Source organism: Lepus europaeus, chromosome 7 (assembly GCF_033115175.1).
Source record: "Lepus europaeus isolate LE1 chromosome 7, mLepTim1.pri, whole genome shotgun sequence".
NCBI classification, from domain to species: Eukaryota; Metazoa; Chordata; class Mammalia; order Lagomorpha; family Leporidae; genus Lepus; species Lepus europaeus.
Window position 1 is genome coordinate 48,420,264 of NC_084833.1, and position 17,410 is coordinate 48,437,673.

At 50.2% G+C, this 17,410-nt stretch overlaps 1 protein-coding gene across 6 annotated transcripts in view; it reads left to right on the forward strand.

Annotated features, from left to right (window-relative positions):
• The window catches only part of PLEKHA7 (pleckstrin homology domain containing A7), a 217,342-nt gene that overhangs the window by 153,756 nt on the left and 46,176 nt on the right, over positions 1-17,410 (forward strand). For all 6 annotated transcript variants that reach the window (XM_062196425.1, XM_062196426.1, XM_062196427.1 and 3 more), the window contains one exon: positions 5,897-6,072. In XM_062196425.1, the coding sequence (XP_062052409.1) occupies positions 5,897-6,072 (176 nt within the window). The remainder of the gene's footprint in view (positions 1-5,896; positions 6,073-17,410) is intronic.

The window sequence follows — 17,410 nt, forward strand, 5'->3', positions numbered from 1 at the left end:
TCCTTCCTGGGTTGGAACATTCCCGCCGGGCAGAGCATCTAGTTTACCATGTTGTCTGTGAGTTTTTTTGGGGGGGGCAGCATTTGCAATATTCACAAAGTGACTTGTCGTAACTATATATATTTCATCTTGACACTTCACTGAGAGGTGTGAAAATAGATTCTAGGAAAACATCTTTTATGTGTCTTAGATTTTTTTTCTTTTCTTTTTTTAGTATTCCTTAGAAAGGCTTCCCCAAGAAAGTTCCCTAAATCTCTGGGCCAGGAGACAGAAGCGTCGTGTGTTTGGAGGGTCTTCGGGGGGTTGTGGGGGCCAGAGCAGAGGGAAGCTACTGCCGACAGATTGGGGCGCAGTGAGCTGGTTCTGCAGAAAGCGGCGGGTCGCTGAGTCTGAAAGTCATCTTTCCCTTTGGGCTGCAGCGTTGTTGTAGGGACCAGCAGATGGGCCCTGGAGCAGTGCAGCTCCATGTCTGTAGGCATTCCGAGGAGGATGGGGTTTTGTGTCCTGGGCCTTATGCCTGCCTCTGGGGTTGGTTCTTCTCTGGATACAAAGCTGAAGCCCTCCCCAGGTTATTAGGGCACCTTGCCTGCGGGTGCTCAGAGTACCCGAGGGGTCAGTGAACGTGGCCTGAAGGGTCGTAAGGTCTGTCCTTGTCCTTTTCCAACTGCTGTTACCTGGGAGGCTGGTGTTAGGTGGATCTTGAAGCTCATTCAGGACCATGGGAGGGGCCCAATAGGGCTTGAGGGAGCCACTGGGGGTTGTTCCACCCTGACCAGCAGGTTCCCTGTGCTCTGCAGGCTTGCCTGGCAGGAAGGGAGCTCAGGATGTTGCTTGCCCATAGGTCTTTGCTTGAGCTTCAGCCACAACCTTGGAAGCCTTTTCCCTGGTGCGTGCTTCAGAGCACTGCATAGGGTCCCTTCCTCTACTGAGCCTTCCCTGAGCCCTCTGGGCAGTTCCGGACCTTTCTTCTGTACTTCCATAGCTTTGAGTCACTGAACCGCAAGTGGGGGATTTACCCACCCAGAGGTCGAGCCAGAAAAGCTGGCCCATCGGCTGGTTGGCGGGTTCCACTGTGCAGCCAGCTGTAAAGTGATGGCGCTTACACCTTCCGAGGTCCAGCGGGTTTGGCCTTATTCGAATTCTATGCTGAGTCGCCTGCAGATTAGTGATGGGGAGGGGACAGTCCTAGAGTGACCTGCAAGCTCGTTCCGCCAGCCTCCTGGTTCCAGTGACAGCTCCTGTCAAACCTCAGCGAGTGTCTTTGAGTCTTAAGTGCCCAGCTGTGCTCTACATACTGCGCACGTCACTCATGTGCTCCTCACCCTGCCCTCTGGGGCAGCTGCTACAGTTACAAACCCACTTTGAAGAGGAGAAAATAGGGGCCAGTGCCATGGCATAGCAGGTAAAGCCGCGGCCTGCAGTGCCAGCATCCCATATGAGTGCCAGTTCGAGTCCCAGCTGCTCCACTTCTCATCTAGCTGCCTGCTATGGCCTGGGAAAGCAGTAGAAAATGGCCCAAGTCCTTGGGTCCCTGAAACCACATGGGAGACCTGGAAGAAGCTCCTGGCTCCTGGCTTCAGATTGGTGCAGCTCTGGCCGTTGTGGCCAATTGGGGAGTAAACCAAAGGATGGAAGACCTCTCTCTCTCTCTCTCTCTCTCTCTCTGCCTCTGTTTCTGCCTCTCTGTAACTCTGCCTTTCAAATAAATATTAAAAAAAAAAAAAGAGAGAGAGGAAATAGAGGCATGGGGAGGCCGAGCAGTTTGTCTAGTGGGTGAGAGGCAGAGCCCACCTGGGACCTCAGACTGACCCTGAGAACTGAGTGCTTTCACTCCTGCTGCTTGTGGTCGGCCCAGAAGCTGGACGTGAGCGGTTTCTTTTCTTAACCTCAACAAAAGGACACCACTGTCTTTGTGAGACACACCTGAGAACATTTGTTTTAAAAAGATTTGTTTTTACTTGTTTAAAAGGCATAGTGACAGAGAGAAAGAGATCTTCACTCCTCTGGTTCACTCCCCAAATGGCTGCAATGGCTGGGGCTGGACCAGGCTGAAGCCAGGAACCTAGAACTCTATCAGTATCTTCCCAAATGGGTGGCAGGGCTGAAGGACCTGGGCTGTCGCTCGCTGCTTTCCCAGACACATTGGCAGGGAGATGGACAGGAAGTAGAGCAGCCGGGACTCAAGCTGGTCCTCCCCCGTGGGATGCTGGTGTTGCAGGCCGCAGCTTAATCTGTTGTACCACAACGTCAGCCCAAGCCTGAGAATCTTGACCTTGGCACCTGCCGTGCCCTCACCTCCTGAGTGCAGGGCCTGCGGACCTCATGCACTAGTTCTCTGCACGCTCAGTCTGCACCTGCACCATCATCTCTCACCCGTGTGCCTGCAGTAGCCTCCCAACCCTCCCCTCACCCCCGCCAAATGCTCCTGCCATATTACACCCAGACAAAATCTGATCCCATTGCTCCCCAGTCAAACCTTTTCACAGCTCCTCACTGCTTTTTAAAATGAAGACAAAACCCTAACGAGACCTGCAAGGCCCTGGTGGTCAGTCCCCGCCCACTTCATGCTGCTCCTCCCTCCCCTTCTCCGTGCCAGGCATGCTGGCCTTTTCCTTGAAATATACTGCGCACTTGTCCTTCTTGGGGTCCCAGCTGCCTCCTCACCACTCCTGCTTAAGGAATGGTGTGTGTGTGGATGGCAGCTGAGTCCCTCTGCCGGTCAGGCCCTGTGCCCGTATCCCCTCCCACAGCAGCCTGCCTTTCCTGATAACACTTGTTACAGTTGTAGTGACCTGCCCATGGCCTTTCTCTTCTACTTGGCTATCAACAGCCATGCCTTTGTTTAAAGTCTCTCCGCCAACTAGTGCAATGCCTGTCACGTAGTAAACGATCAATAACTGATACAGCATTGTGGAATGAATAAGTTCAGAACGATTCAGTCATGCGATGGGCCCAGTATTTCCCACATCAATTTCTCTGTTTCAGAGGCTGTTGGAGGCCTGAGGATTCTGCCTGCTCAAGAGCTGAGGTCTCGGAACCAGCAGAGCAGTCATATCCTAGGGTGTTGTGTTCTTCAGATAAACTCTTCCTGGGTCCCCGTCTCATTTTCTTTAGATATAGCCTGGTTTCTGTTCAGTTGTACAGAGTTGCCCAAGGGAATTGTGTTAACTTGAAAGCCAAGTCCTGGGAGGAAGGGGCCATCTCTGAACGAGGCTGTGGCTCCAGCATCCCCTCAGGCTTGGGGGACTTTGGACTGGGATGGTGTGGCCGGATGAAAAGGGTACTCCCCGGACCCCTTGCCTTTCCACTTGATATGTCTGCTGTGGCCAAGCACAGGCAGAATGCAGTTGGGATCCTGAGCTTTAGAGCCCAGAGCAGGTGAGTACACAGCATCTGCTGGCAGTCTGATGTGCGATCCAGGTTATGCTTGTCACCATGGGTAACTTCCTGTAATAGTGGATGTAACTCCTAAGCCCATTTGCAGGCAGACATGCAAACCTGCAGTTTGAGGTGTGTCCCATGTTGATTCCTGGACAAGGCAGGCTCTGTGAGTTCTTACAGGACTGTCTCTCTTTGTTATAAATAAGAGGGCTCCCTGTACTTGTGTCTGATGGATTAATACCTGTTCTGGAACCCTCTGTGGCTGGGCAGAAAAGGCTAGGAGGGTGTGTCATAAATCGTATGGAAATCATTGTCTAGGGGAATGTTTCCAAGAATTCCTAAGGATGCACAGTAAGGGATGTACAAGTCTCTTCTCATTCTGTTCTTATTGCCATCTAATTAAAATACCAAGCCGTCCTGGGGCAATGGCTGGCACCCTATACCTGCAAAGGAGGATATCACATTTGCTTTGGTCTCTGTAGAGACTCTTAGTTACAGGCCATTTTCCCTAGCCTCCCTTGGCACTGGGCTGGATGGACTCATATATATAAATGTCAGAAGCAGACTGTATTTAATATGCATTTGGACCTGGATGTTGGGAGTATGGGGAGGAGAAATAAATGCTGAAGCATCACCTGAGAGCTTTTCATCCATCTGTTAGAAAAGCTTGTCATTTTCCGGCTTTTAATTGTTTCTCATTTTGTTTTCTCTGACTGGTCCTTCCATGGGGCCTGTGTTTCATTCTAGATCTAGATTATGGGATCAGTGTTCTAAGTAATAACTCTCATTTCTGGGTAGGAACTGGGAACATTAGCGAAGTCTGGACTTGGACTCAGACCTGGGCTCCAATTCTTCAGTCATTCAAGAAATATTTATTGAACACCTACTGGGTTATACTTGTGAACAAAATAGACCAAGTTCCTGCTGTTATGCATTTTATAAGCTAGAAGAGAGGGCATAGATGATAAACAGCTAGAGAACAAGTGTATAAAAAGCATCAAGTAATGGTAAGTGGATGTAGAAATCTGGGACAGTTCCTTAACCTCTCAGAGCTGTTTGTCACCTCTGTAGAACAGATTCTATTACAACTTCTCAGGGCTGTTGAGTTGAAAATGAGATTAAAGTCCTGGAAGCACATAGTAGGCATTCAGTCCATCTTCCTCTTTCGACATCAGCTTCCTATGTAGATTTGGCGAGACATTTCTCTTGCAAGTTTAAGATAGGCCTCTGCTCATCAGAGCACAAGGAGAAAACCTAGCATTGCCTCCAGTTTGCAGACCATCCCAGTTCCTTCTCAGTAGTCATGACCAATACCTAGTCCCAGCTTCTTAGTGGGGTTACATGTGAAAGCACCTTGAAGCAGAAGCCCACATGAGATGCACAACAATTCTTAGTCAAATGTCAATCAGCTCCAGCTATCTGTGGCACCCCCTGTTGAGAGACCACATCAGCTGCTTTGATGGACACACATCAGAGCAATGACCCAAGGGGAGCGTCTGCACCAAGCTGCCTGCTGTTGCAGCTGGTTTTGATTCAGTTGTTTTGTTTTTTCTTTCTTTTTTTTTTTAAGATGTATTTATATATTTAAAAGAGTTGCAGGGAGAGAGGGAGAGACAGAGAATCTTCCATTTGCTGGTTCACTCCTGAGACGACTACAATGGCTAGGGTTGGGCCAGTCTGAAGTGAGGTGCTTCATCCGCATCTCCCACATGTGTGGCAAGAGCCCAAGCACTTGGGTCATCTTCCACCACTTTCCCAGGTCATTCTCAGGAAGCTGGATTGGAAGTGGAACAGCCGAGACTCGAACTGGCTACCCATATGGGATTCCGGCACTGCAGGCAGGGGCTTAACCTTCTATACCACAACACCAGCTGACTCAGTTCCTTTTTTTCTTTTAATTTTATTTTATTTGAAAGGGAAAGAGAGAAAGCTCTTCCCTATTCACTGGTTCGTTCCCCAAATGCCCGCAACAGCTGGGTCTGGGCCAGGCTAAATTTGGAGCCTGGATCTCTCAGACTGGCTGCCTCCAGAAGTGTGCATTACCAGGAAGCTAGAGTCAAAAGGGGAGCCAGGACTTGAACTTGAACCTACTACTTGATATAGAATACAGGCATCTTGACCACTGCGCCCCACCCTTGATTCAGTTCATGTCTGATTGTGGCTAAAGCTGGAGTTGCAGGTCTCAGAAAAACCAAACCAGGGATTCCCAACGTCTAGAGAAGGAGAGTGTGTTTTGTTTGTTTGTTTGTTTTTAAAGTCCTTTATGTAAGCCTTGGCTCTGGGCCCCACCCCAAGCATGAGAAGGTAAATAGGAAATGGGTACAGCTGCCGGGCTTTCCCAGCGAGGAGCAGGAAGAAGCATCTGGCCTGTGACGTTTCCCAGGTATGGGGACAAGCTGGGTGGTGCTGGAGCTTTTGAGGCTGTAAGCGGGGAGAAGATGGCCAGAGCACCTCCGTGTTTTGGCTCCGAGCAGGGCAACTTGCGCTAACCCGGGTATCTATGTTGTGTCCGCAGGCCGTGCACACGGGGATGCGAGCTCTCATCTACAACAGCTCCGCGGGGGGCTCACAGGCCGAGCAGTCGGGCATGAGAACCTACTACTTCAGTGCCGACACCCAGGAGGACATGAACGCCTGGGTCAGGGCCATGAACCAGGCTGCACAGGTGCTGTCCCGATCGTCACTGAAGAGGTCAGTCCCAATAGAGGGGCCTCCCACACTCGGAGGGGAGCCCAGAAAAATCCTCTGGTGCCTGAAGTTCCACCCATAGCTCATTTATGCCTTTCTTTGAAACTTTTTTTTAAAATAAGGATGTTCACTTTAAAAAAAAAAAAAAGATTATTTATTTGAAAGAGTGACAGAGAGAGGGATCTTCTATCTGCTGGTTCACTCCTCACATGGCCACAATAGCCAGGTCTGGAATGGGAGCCTGGAACTCTATCCATATCTCCCACGTGGGTGGCAGTGGCCCAAGTATGTGGGTGGTCATCCATTGCCTTCTCGTGTGCTTTAGCAGGGAGCCAGATCAGAAGCGGAGCAGCCAGGACTTGAACCAGCACTCCAGTATAGGATCCTGGCATCTCAGCTGATGGCTTAGCCTGCTGTGTTGCAATGCCAGTCCCTTGAAATCCTTTTTAACAATGAGCGGAGCATTCATACACAGCTAACATGTGTTGCCTGTCAGAGCTGGAAGGGCCTTGAGAAGTTATCTGGTTCTCTTTCTTCCTTGAACAGAGAGGAACACTAGGCCTGCAGGGTGGAGCGTGTGCCTGGGACACAGTCATGGAGACCTGCATACCTGCACTTCTCGGTTTCCTTTCTCTTGGGTGGAAGGGACAGCAACCTGGGGCACCAGTTGGGGAGGGGGAGAGAGCAGGTCAGACAGGTCTCGTCAACTGAGAATGGGCCACAGACAGGCCACCTGCTCCTGGGAGCTGACCTCCCTGAGTGGATGCGCCAAGGTTGCCATCAGCAATCTCAAATATCCCGAGTCTGTCGGCTGTAGAGGACTCCCCGAGAGAAAGCAGAGGAAGAACGTGAATGGTGCTGGGAGCTCGGGGAGAGAGCAGGGTTGCCCTGGAGAAGTCAGGGTCCGATTGAACTGGCCATCTTCTAATGGGGGCCCTGTTTTTATCCTGATATCCAGCTGTGTGTAGAGGCCCCCTTGCCATGGTTCTTCAGTGAGCCTCAAGCCTAAAGGGTCTTCTCCAGCAACCCAAGGGTGGGATTTTTCCATGACTGGGCCTTACCAGTTTTTTCCAGCTCCTGTGTGCAATTTCTATATCATGGTACTTCTTAGCTCCCTGCTCTTCTCTCCAGGTGAGCAGGCCATGGGTCCAGGTAGTAACCACCTTGAAGAGGCCAGGGTGGGGGCAGGCCCCTCCCCACCAAGCTTCCCTGACACCTCAATCTGGGCATTTGTTACAGTGGGTTTTCCCCTTTTGTGTCTGTTAGAGTACTCTGGGCTTCATGCAGGAACCCTTTTTGGTCTTCTGCATAGCATCTGAAACATAAACTACCAATGTCTGTTGAGTGTATAAGTGAGGGAGAAATTCAGAGAATTAATGAATGGATGTATTGAACAGGATACATCAAGGACTGACGCCTGGGTCCTAAATCAATAACCCCTAACTATGTACCATCAGTCAATTTTGACTCTACCTCCTAGCATCGTCATCTAGCCTGGGTGTGCCTGTTCCCATGATGACAATATGTTCACCCTCCAAATGCCTGCAACAGCTGGGACTGGGCCAGGCCGATGCCAGGAGCCTGGAACTCAGTCTGGGTCTCTCTTGTGGGTGGCAGTGACCCAACTACTTGGGCCATTACTTGCTGCCTCCCAGGGTACACATTAGCAGGAAGTTGGAATCAAGGGCAGAGCAGGGACTTGAACCCTGGCACTCCTATATGAAGTGCAGGTGTCTCAGTTGGCATCTTAATGGCTGCACCAAATGCCCACTCCACTTCAGCACTTTTTAAAAGCATGGATGATAACAGCTTTTTAAAAAAAAATTTTTTTTATTTATTTTATTTGAAAGGCAGAGTTACAGGGGGCAGAGCAGAGGCAGAGAGAGGTCTTCCAGCTGCTGGTTCACTCCCCAGATGGCCACAACGGCTGGAGCTGTGCTGATCCGAAGCCAGGAGCTTCTTCCAGATCTCTCACATGGGTGCAGGGGCCTAAGGACTTGGGCCACCTTCTGCTGCTTTCCCAGGCCATAGCAGAGAGCTGGGTCGGAAGTGGAGCTGCGGGGACCAGTTTTGCTCAGCTCCTTGTGGCTGATTAGGGTCCTGAGTAAAAGAATCTGAGGATAAGATTGGACTTCACAGGAAAAATGTGCTGTGATTGCTAACTGGTGTTTGCCTACAACACTTGAAGATTGTTTATTAGCCAGCATTTGGGTCTTTCTACTTTGTCTACCTGAAGAATTTGTCATCAGCCCTCGGATTTTGCTTTTGAAAGGGTTCCTTCCCTTTAAAGATCTCAGGTCATTGTATTGTCTCTAGCTATTCTCTGAGTTTTTTGAAATTTATTCTGTTCTTAATAGACTCTTAAAATTGTGTGATCATGTTTGCTCAAGGTCTATTCTTTAAAAAAAAAAAATAAGGAAACAGAAAAACCACGATTCATTCTACCTTCTGAGTTGGAAAATAGGCATAATAGCGTTATCCTTCAACTTTCTGAGAGATGCAATTGTCACACAAGCAAAGACATACCTATTAAACAGTCTGTGTTCCAGAATAAGATGTTCAGATGTTTGGTTAGTTAAAATTATTCATCAGGCAGGCCTGAATCTTCCTCTCCTCCAGTATGGCGATCTGCGTTGGAGAGCCTCCAGCTCTTTGAGTGAGTGGCCCCATCGTCGTATTTTCCTCTTTCCCTCTGTGGTCCTCGCCCAGGTTGTCCAGTCCATATCCATATGGGCAGATGCTTTTATTATGGATGGAAGTGGATGTCAGGATTGCAGGTGACAGAAGATGCAGAGTGACCTTAGAAACTGGGGGAGGCGAGTGTTATTGGTTAATGTCACTGAAAAATTCGAGATAGATATGGCTTCAGAAACAACTGGATTCAGGGCTCAGCCACTGTCATTATAGGTCATTCAGGCTCTGCCCACCTCTGAATTGGATTCGGTACTGAGCTCTATGTGGAAGTCCCTGGTACCTCTAGGATCTGTTGGCCAAATGGCTGCAGTGGTGGGGGGCAGGGAGGAAGGGAGAGAGGGTGATTAACAAGTACACGGGTATAGTTGGAAGAACTACGTCTAATGTTCTGTAGCACAGTGGAGTAACTGTTGTTGACAGCAATTAATTAGTATTTCAAGATATAGCTAGTAGAGAGGATTTTAAATGTTCCCCAACACAAGAAATGGTAAATGTTTGAGGTGATGGATATTGCCTCGATCCCATCATTTGACATTGTGCTTGTGTACCCATACTGAATATCACACTGTGGCCCCCAGATATCTACAAATATTAGGTGTCTGAAGATTTATCTATTTGTTTGAAAGGCAGAGTTACAGAGAGAGGGAGAGTGGGGGCGGGGATATCTTCCCTCCATTGGTTTACTCCCCAGATGGTTACAATGGCCATGGATGAGCAGACTGAAGCCAGGAGTCTAGAACTCCATTTGGGTCTCCCATGTGGATGGCAAGGATCCAAGTACTTGAGCCATCCTTTTGCTGGCTTCCCAGGTACATTAGCAGGGAGCTGGATCGAAAGTGGAGCAGCAAGGACTCGAATCAGAGCTCATATAGCATGCCAGCATGGGAGGCGGTGGCCCAACCTGCTGTGCCACACACTGCCAGCTCACTGAATTTTTTTTTTTTAAAGAAGCATCTCATGGGCTCCACTTGAAACCTATAGGATCAGGATTTCCTAGGGCAGGAGACAAGCCCATTAAATTTGGTAAAATTTTTATTAATATAAAGAGAACAGATTTCATACATTTCATAGTAAAAAAATTTTTTAACACACGGGAGAAAACAATGGCTGCAGTGGCCACAGATTCATGTCATCCTGGTTAAGTCCAGAAGGAAAGAGCTGGCATCTGTGAGTCATTCTGATTAGTTAGGTTTAGAGCATGGGTGGTTCTACCCCAGGCCTACTGTGGCCAGGCAGTCCATCATGCTGACTGGCAAAGGCCCTCTGCTGGGCACGGAGACTAGATTCCCAAGGAAATGTCAGGGCTAATGGCAGAGGGTGGAGAGATGGCTTTTTGGAATGGGAATAGAGTAGACATGAGTCCAGGCTTGCTGCTTTACCTCTCACTCCAACTATATTTCTTTCTTTGGTCCTAACTACTTCCTCCCAGAGCTTGCTCTCTGAAGTCAGACAGGCCTGGTTCAAGACTGAGCTCTGCTGTTTTCTAGCTATGTCATTTATTTATTTGAAAGTCAACGTTGGCCAGCACAGCGGCTCACTAGGCTAATCCTCCGCGTGTGGTGCCGGCACCCCAGGTTCTAGTCCCATTTGGGGCGCCGGATTCTGTCCCGGTTGCTCCTCTTCTAGTCCAGCTCTCTGCTGTGGCCCGGGAAGGCAGTGGAGGATGGCCCAAGTGCTTGGGCCCTGCACCCACATGGGAGACCAGAAGGAAGCACCTGGCTCCTGGCTTCTGATCGGCACGGCGTGCTGGCCGTAGCGGCCACTTGAGGGGTGAACCAATGGAAGGAAGACCTTTCTCTCTGTCTCTCTCACTGTCTAACTCTGTCTGTTTAAAAAAAAAAAAAAAAAAAGTCACCGTTACAGAGAGAGAAGGAGAGACAGAGAGAGAGAGAGAGAGATCTTCCATCTGCTGGTTTACTCCCCAGGGGCTATAACAGCCAGCACTGGGACAGGCCAAAGCCAGGAGCCAGGAGCTTCTTCCAGGTCTCCCACTTGGGTAGCAGGGCACCAAGTACTTGGGCCGTCTGCCTCTGCTTTCTCCAGGCCATTAGTGGGGAACTGGATTGGAAAGTGGGGCAGCCAGGGCACAAACCAATGCCCATATAGGATGCTGGCATGACAGGCAATAGCTTTACCTGCTATGCCACAATGTCGGCCCCTTCTACATGTTTTTAAAGTGTCCTATAACATGTTTATGTGGCACAGTAGCTGTGTCAGGTATGCTGGCTTCCATAGTTTGGTGTGATAACGTTATTGGCTTCTTTTTCTTTACTCCCTTCCAGCTTTGTCATTAGTCCTCTGGATCCGTTTATTAATGAGGCTCCCAGGAGCAGATGGTGCTCTCTCCCTTGCTGGCACGTGCCCTGCCCCGAGAGTGGGAGTTGTGGTTGGCAGCCCAGGCTCCCTACAGTACTGTCCCTGTGCCTGCTCGTCAGCTCCTGCCTCCTTCAGCCTCATCCAGCCTCGTTCCTGTGGTCCAGGAGCAGAGCTGAGAGCCCCCTGCATCTACTGCCTCTGGCTTCAGCACGGCTCCTCCCAATACCACCCACCGTAGGGGGCAACGAGCACTATAGATGGAGCCTGCCGTTCCCTCCCTCCATACATAACTCAGAATTCTCCATTTCCGTGTTCTGCTGCTTGCCAGACCCTAGACTCCAGTGTTTGATTCCCTGCAGCCACCTTGAACCCTGTCTTCTCCACCTGCCCCATTGGGTTGCTGCTTCTGTCTGTCTAGGGGTGCTTTGTCCTCTGTAACTGGCAGAGGCACTAACCAGGGTGTCAGTTTGCATTCAGAGCTCACAAAACTGTCCCACAGTGACTCAGGCAGGGGGCAAACCACATGACAGCTCAGCTCCTTTCTCAGGCTCCAAGCCTCTCTGGTCTAAAGTATACCTGTAGTCCCGTCCTGGGACTGAAGGAACTTACGAGCTAATTTCCTTTTGAGAAAAATCTGACTTCCTTAGCCTGAGTTTTGAAGCCCTGCATGGGCTTGGTCCCTACACATACACCTTTGGTTAATCTCTTGCTGTTCCAATTTATTTATTTGTTTATTTGTTTCTTTCCCCCTCCCCATTTGAAAGGCAGAATTAGAGAGAGAGAGAGGAGAGAGAGAGAGAGAGAGATCTTCCATTTGTTGCTTTACTCCCCAAATGGCTGCAAGAGCCAAAACTGGGCCACATTTGAGCCAGGAGCCTGGAAGTCCATCTGGGTCTCCCATGTGAGTGGGAGGGGCCCAAGCACTTGGTTCATTTTCTGCTGCTTTCCCAGGTGCAGGAGCAGAGAACTGGACTGAAAGTGGAGCATCCTGGAGTCAAACTGGCACCCTTTTGGGATGCCAGTGTTGCAAGAAACGCATTAATCCACTGCGCCATGGCAACAGTCCATTTACAATTTTTTTAAAAAGACTTATTTATTTGAAAGAGCTATAGAAATAGAGGGAGAGATCTTCTATTTGCTGATTCACTCCCCAAATGGCCTTAACAGCCAGCACTGGACCAGGCTGAAGCCAGGTGGCAAAGGCTTCAACTGGTTCCCCACGTGGGTGGGGGTGGCAGGGGTTCAAACACCTGGGCCATCTTATGCTGCTTTTCTTGGGCCATTAGCAGAGAGCTGGATCAGAAGTGGAGCAGCAGGGACTCAAACCAGTGCCCATATGGGCTGCTGGTGTTGCAAGTGGCAGCTTAACCCATTGTGCCTCGACACCAGCCCTTGTTTCCAACTTTCTGTGCCCCAGTCCTACGGTGCTGCTTTCAGCAACTTGAATTGGTGCATTTGCGCATGCATTTATCTATTTCATCTTTTACTTTACAAGTATTTTTGAGATCATTTTGTGGGTCAAACCCTGTTAAAGAAGCTGAGAACACAGCAGTGTTCTGAGGGAGAAGCCAAGTCCCATGCATCTTGCAGGCTGGAGGGGAAAGAGGAGAAAACAGATCATAAACAGGGGAAGGAAGATACATCAGTAAGCTAAGTTTTATCATCCATGCATGCAGGCAGTAAAACAGGCTGATGGTAGACCGGCACCGTGGCTCAATAGGCTAATCCTCCGCCTGCAGCGCTGGCACACTGGGTTCTAGTCCCGGTCGGGGCACCGATCCTGTCCCGGTTGCCCCTCTTCCAGGCCAGCTCTCTGCTGTGGCCAGGGAGTGCAGTGGAGGATGGCCCAAGTCCTTGGGCCCTGCACCCCATGGGAGACCAGGAGAAGTACCTGGCTCCTGCCTTCGGATCAGCGCGGTGCGCCGGCCACGGTGGCCATTGGAGGGTGAACCAACAGAAAGGAAGACCTTTCTGTCTGTCTGTCTCTCTCTCTCACTGTCCACTCTGCCTGTCAAAAACAAAACAAAAAACAGGCTGATGGTAAGGGAGGAGCCAAGGAACCCAGTAGCCCCCTGGGGGTGGCTTGGGAAGGCTTTTGTAAGGGCAGAATGTGGAGGTGGGGCCTGATTGACCCAAGCAAGTCAGATATGCAAATCTTTTAGGAAAAGTGTTCCAGGAAGAAGGAAGGACACACACAAATGCTCTGAGGCAAGAGTGAGATTGTGGCCAGGTCAAAGCGAGCAGAATGGAGAACAGACTGCAGGGGGCTCTGGGTGTAGAGAGGTCCGACTCCTGAGGCTGCAGCATCCCTCTGAGCTTTGGTCGCCTCTTCCCCAGCCCTCACACCCTGCCAGGACTCCTGCAGCACGGCCTGTAGGCCTTGGCTACGTGAATGTCGTTTCTTCCTTTCCTTTGCCATAGATTTTTCATTCTAAAGCTAGATTGATATGCTTCCTCACCGCCACCCCCACCAGACTTTAGCTCATTGATAGGTGAGACTGTTGTAGGTTTCAAGTATCAGTGCCTGGCACATAGTAAATGTTCAGTTAATGGATACGTGCATGGATATTTGGCTGGCTGGGTAGAGAGGTGGCAGAATGGATGAACAAAAACACCTGTGAGACCTCTCCACGTGAGATGTTTAAAGAATGACTTGGGGTGATCAAGGCTTTGTTGGACTTGTGTGTGGGGAATCAGGCTGCTCAGAAATGGCCCAGTCATTTTGGCTGTCTGCACTGTCTTTGGAGAGCTAAATATTTAGGCTTCCACACTCTGACCACCTGGGCAAAGTGAGGCTGCACAAGCCTCTTGGTCCCTCAACAGGAGAAATAATTTATAAACACATTTTCAGTCTGGTACGGGGCTGTGGAGTGGGATCAGCTGGGGTCTGAGCCCAGCTTCTGAACTGGTTGGGTGACCCAGGGCCAGTTGGTGCATCTCTCTGAGCTCCTGTCTGGTGAGTAATAACATCTGTGGGTTCTGTGATCATGAGAAGAGGTAATACGGGGCTTAGCTCGTGCCTTCGTGTTCAGTAAGTGCTCAGTGCGTGATGACTGACGCTGCCATTTTCACTGTCCCTGTCCTTCGTCAGAGACAGTTTATTGTAAATGAGCCTGGTGCTCATTTCTGAGTGCCCCAGCCTCTCCGGGCTCAGCTGTCTGCATCTTGCAGGGTTGTGGCAGGGATTAGAAATGGCCTGTGTCGAATTCCTTGCACACAGTAGGCCCCAGCCCATGGCAACAATAAGCAAGCATTGGCCATTAAAAAAAAAAAAAACAAAAACCTATGAGCCAGGCTGTGACTGCCCTAGGGGCATGGACAGTGAATGAGACTCACAAGTGCCACAGCTTCAGACTGGCATAGGCTGAACCATGACAGGGGTCCACCTTGCCCAGACAGAAACAAGACAGGATTTCTCCAGGCAGGAAGGCACAACATGGGGTGGGGGTGGGGGGAACCTGACAGCCACTAAACATCCTTCCCCTTGGTCTGGTTTGTTGATCTGTACAGCTCACAAGGAATTTTTCCAGTAGTCACTCTGCCGAAGCAAGAGGCAGCTCAGCTTGGCAGCCTGGTTACTCCACTGCTTCTGCAGCCAAGCTCTCCCCTTGGGGAAGGCAGCCCAGAAACAGCGGAGTTTGCCGTCAGAGCTGGCAGGCCCTGTGGTGTTAACTTGGGCAGAGCAGACAGAGCGTGAGAGGAAGCGGCATAGTTACCCCTGTCCCGGGGGGCTGCTCTGTTGACCTCAGGGGAAAAGATGAAACCAGCTCCTGGCTGTTTCTCTTCAGCTGTCACCTTCCTTAGGTGTGAGGAACTAATCCAAGAGAGCAAGCCCTTCCACGGGCTCTGCAGCTACCTCGGGCCCCTGGATCTGCAGCTCTTGGTACCAGTCTATCGATTGTTTCCAGGATGGGCTTAGGGTCTTGAGCCCACCCTGCCCCTTAGACTGGGGGCCGGTGCTCCGGACTCAGGCTTTGTTTACATAGGACTTCTGCCACCTGGATGGGCTCAGATGGAACTTGCCAAGAATATCAGTGGCCTGGCCCTTGTTCTTGGACAATTAATGTGGTCATTTAGGTGAAGTGAGTAGGGAGGGAATTTTCTGGGGGGAGGGAGGGTGTCAGCAGAAGAGCTGCATCTGCCAACATGACCAAGCTTTCATACCTCTGCCCACCTCCGTCTTTGGTGTGTGTGTGTGTGTGTGTGTGTTTAGCATTAAGATAGAGGGAAATACGATGCCTTCTTGCCTGGTGAGATTGAGTTTGGAGACAGAATAAAATAATTATCAGTGCATAAATGCTTGGCAGGATCTTTTTACTTCCAAGTTCTTGTGAAGAAAAGGAATAAGAAGAAAGCATCCTTTTCTTTCGAGGTGTGTGCTTTTCCCACTTTGAGGGGGAAGCAAGAATTTTCTCTAAGCAGACACATAGCATCCCTGAGGTGAGCTGAAACTAGAGAGGCCCGATTCCAGCCAGTGAAGAGCTCAGTCCCTTGTATGAATTAGGGACTGCGTTTGGTTGCTAATAATAAAATAATTCAGCTTCAGGTAGCCTAAGGAGGTTGGGCTTTAGTTTTGTCACGTGACAAGATCCAGAGGTGGGGAATCCAGGTTGGTGCAGTGGCTCCATGCTGCCCTCGGAGACCTGGACTGTTTATTGCTGTCCACTCAGGTGTTAGCAGGTGACTTTCATTCTCATTATTGTCACCTGCCAATCCAGGCAGGCGGCAGAGAAGGGTTAGGTAAGCCTGCCTTCTTTTAAAGACTTTCCTGGAAGACCTGACCCAGCAAGTTCTGCTTGCTGTTGTTGGCCAGGGCTGTCATATTGTCACCTCTAGCTACAAGGGAGGGTGGGAAATGTAAACTTTTGCAGATATATTGCTGCTTTGAAAATGTTGGGACAAAGAAGGCAAGAATTGATATTGAATCATCAATGCATTTGCCTCTGAGGGCGTCCCGTGTGCCAGATGCTGTGCTGGGCTCTTCCTAGGCCTCATCTCCTTTAATCTTCACAATACCCCGAAGAGGCAGGGGCTGCTGTTCCATTTCACAGATGAGGAACCTGAGACTGGAGAGGTCAAGTGCCCAGAGACACCCAGCATATGTGTGACGGAGCCAGCTCTTGAATCCAGATAGTACTGGCTCTAAACCCTGTGTTCTCTGTGTTTGTCATTTTCAAAAAGTGATACACATGGCTAGAATGGTTGCCAAGTGCCCGCAGTTCTCTGTGTTTTTGAACAGTCGCTGGTTCCAGGTGTTCACAGCAACAGTAGTGACCTGCTGGGGAACAGCAGCCCTCTTGGGAAAGGCTTGTGTCATCTTAGCTAATCACTTGTGCTCTGCCTGGCCAGATCCTATAGTCGTGATGGCCTGGCGTGTTCCATTCTTTCTCACCATTGTGCTAAACTGAGCATCACAGACCTCTTTTGTGATAAGCCTCCTGATTTGAAAAGCTGTGTGTGAAATTTTGGGGGGATGCAAGGAAATAGGATAAGAATTAGAAACCCCTTATGGCCTTAGATGTCACAACTTGGTGAGTTAATTGTTTAACTCCGATAAGGAGGAGGAGTAGAGCATCACCATCACCTTTCTTTCTTTTTTTTTTTTTTGACAGGCAGAGTGGACAGTGAGAGAGAGACAGAGAGAAAGGTCTTCCTTTTGCCGTTGGTTCACCCTCCAATGGCCACCGCGGTAGGCGCGCTGCGGCCGGCGCACCGCCCCGATCCAATGGCAGGGGCCAGGTGCTTCTCCTGGTCTCCCATGGGGTGCAGGGCCCAAGGACTTGGGCCATCCTCCACTGCACTCCCTGGCCACAGCAGAGAGCTGGCCTGGAAGAGGGGCAACCGGGACAGGATCGGTGCCCCGACCGGGACTAGAACCCGGTGTGCCGGCACCGCAAGGCGGAGGATTAGCCTGTTGAGCCATGGCGCCAGCCCACCATCACCTTTCTTACCTGCAGCTACCACTTGGACACCTGGGCCAGAGGCACCTCTTACAAAGTGCCAGGAGCCAGGGGAATGAGCTGTCCCTACCCTCAAAGTCTTTTATTTTAAGAGTTATTTATTTATTTGAAAGGTAGAGTTACAGAGTCTTCCATCCACTTGTTCACTCTCCAAATGGCTACGATGGGCGGATCTGGGCCCATCCAAAGCCAGGAGCTTCTTCCAGGTCTCCCACTTGGGTGCAAGGGCCCAAGGACTTGGGCCATTTTCCACTGCTTTCCCAGGCCATAGCAGAGAGCTGGATCAGAAGTTGAATGGCCAGGACTCAAACCGTTGCCCATACGGGATGCCGGTACTGCAGGCAGCTGCTTTATCTGCTACGCCAGAGCGC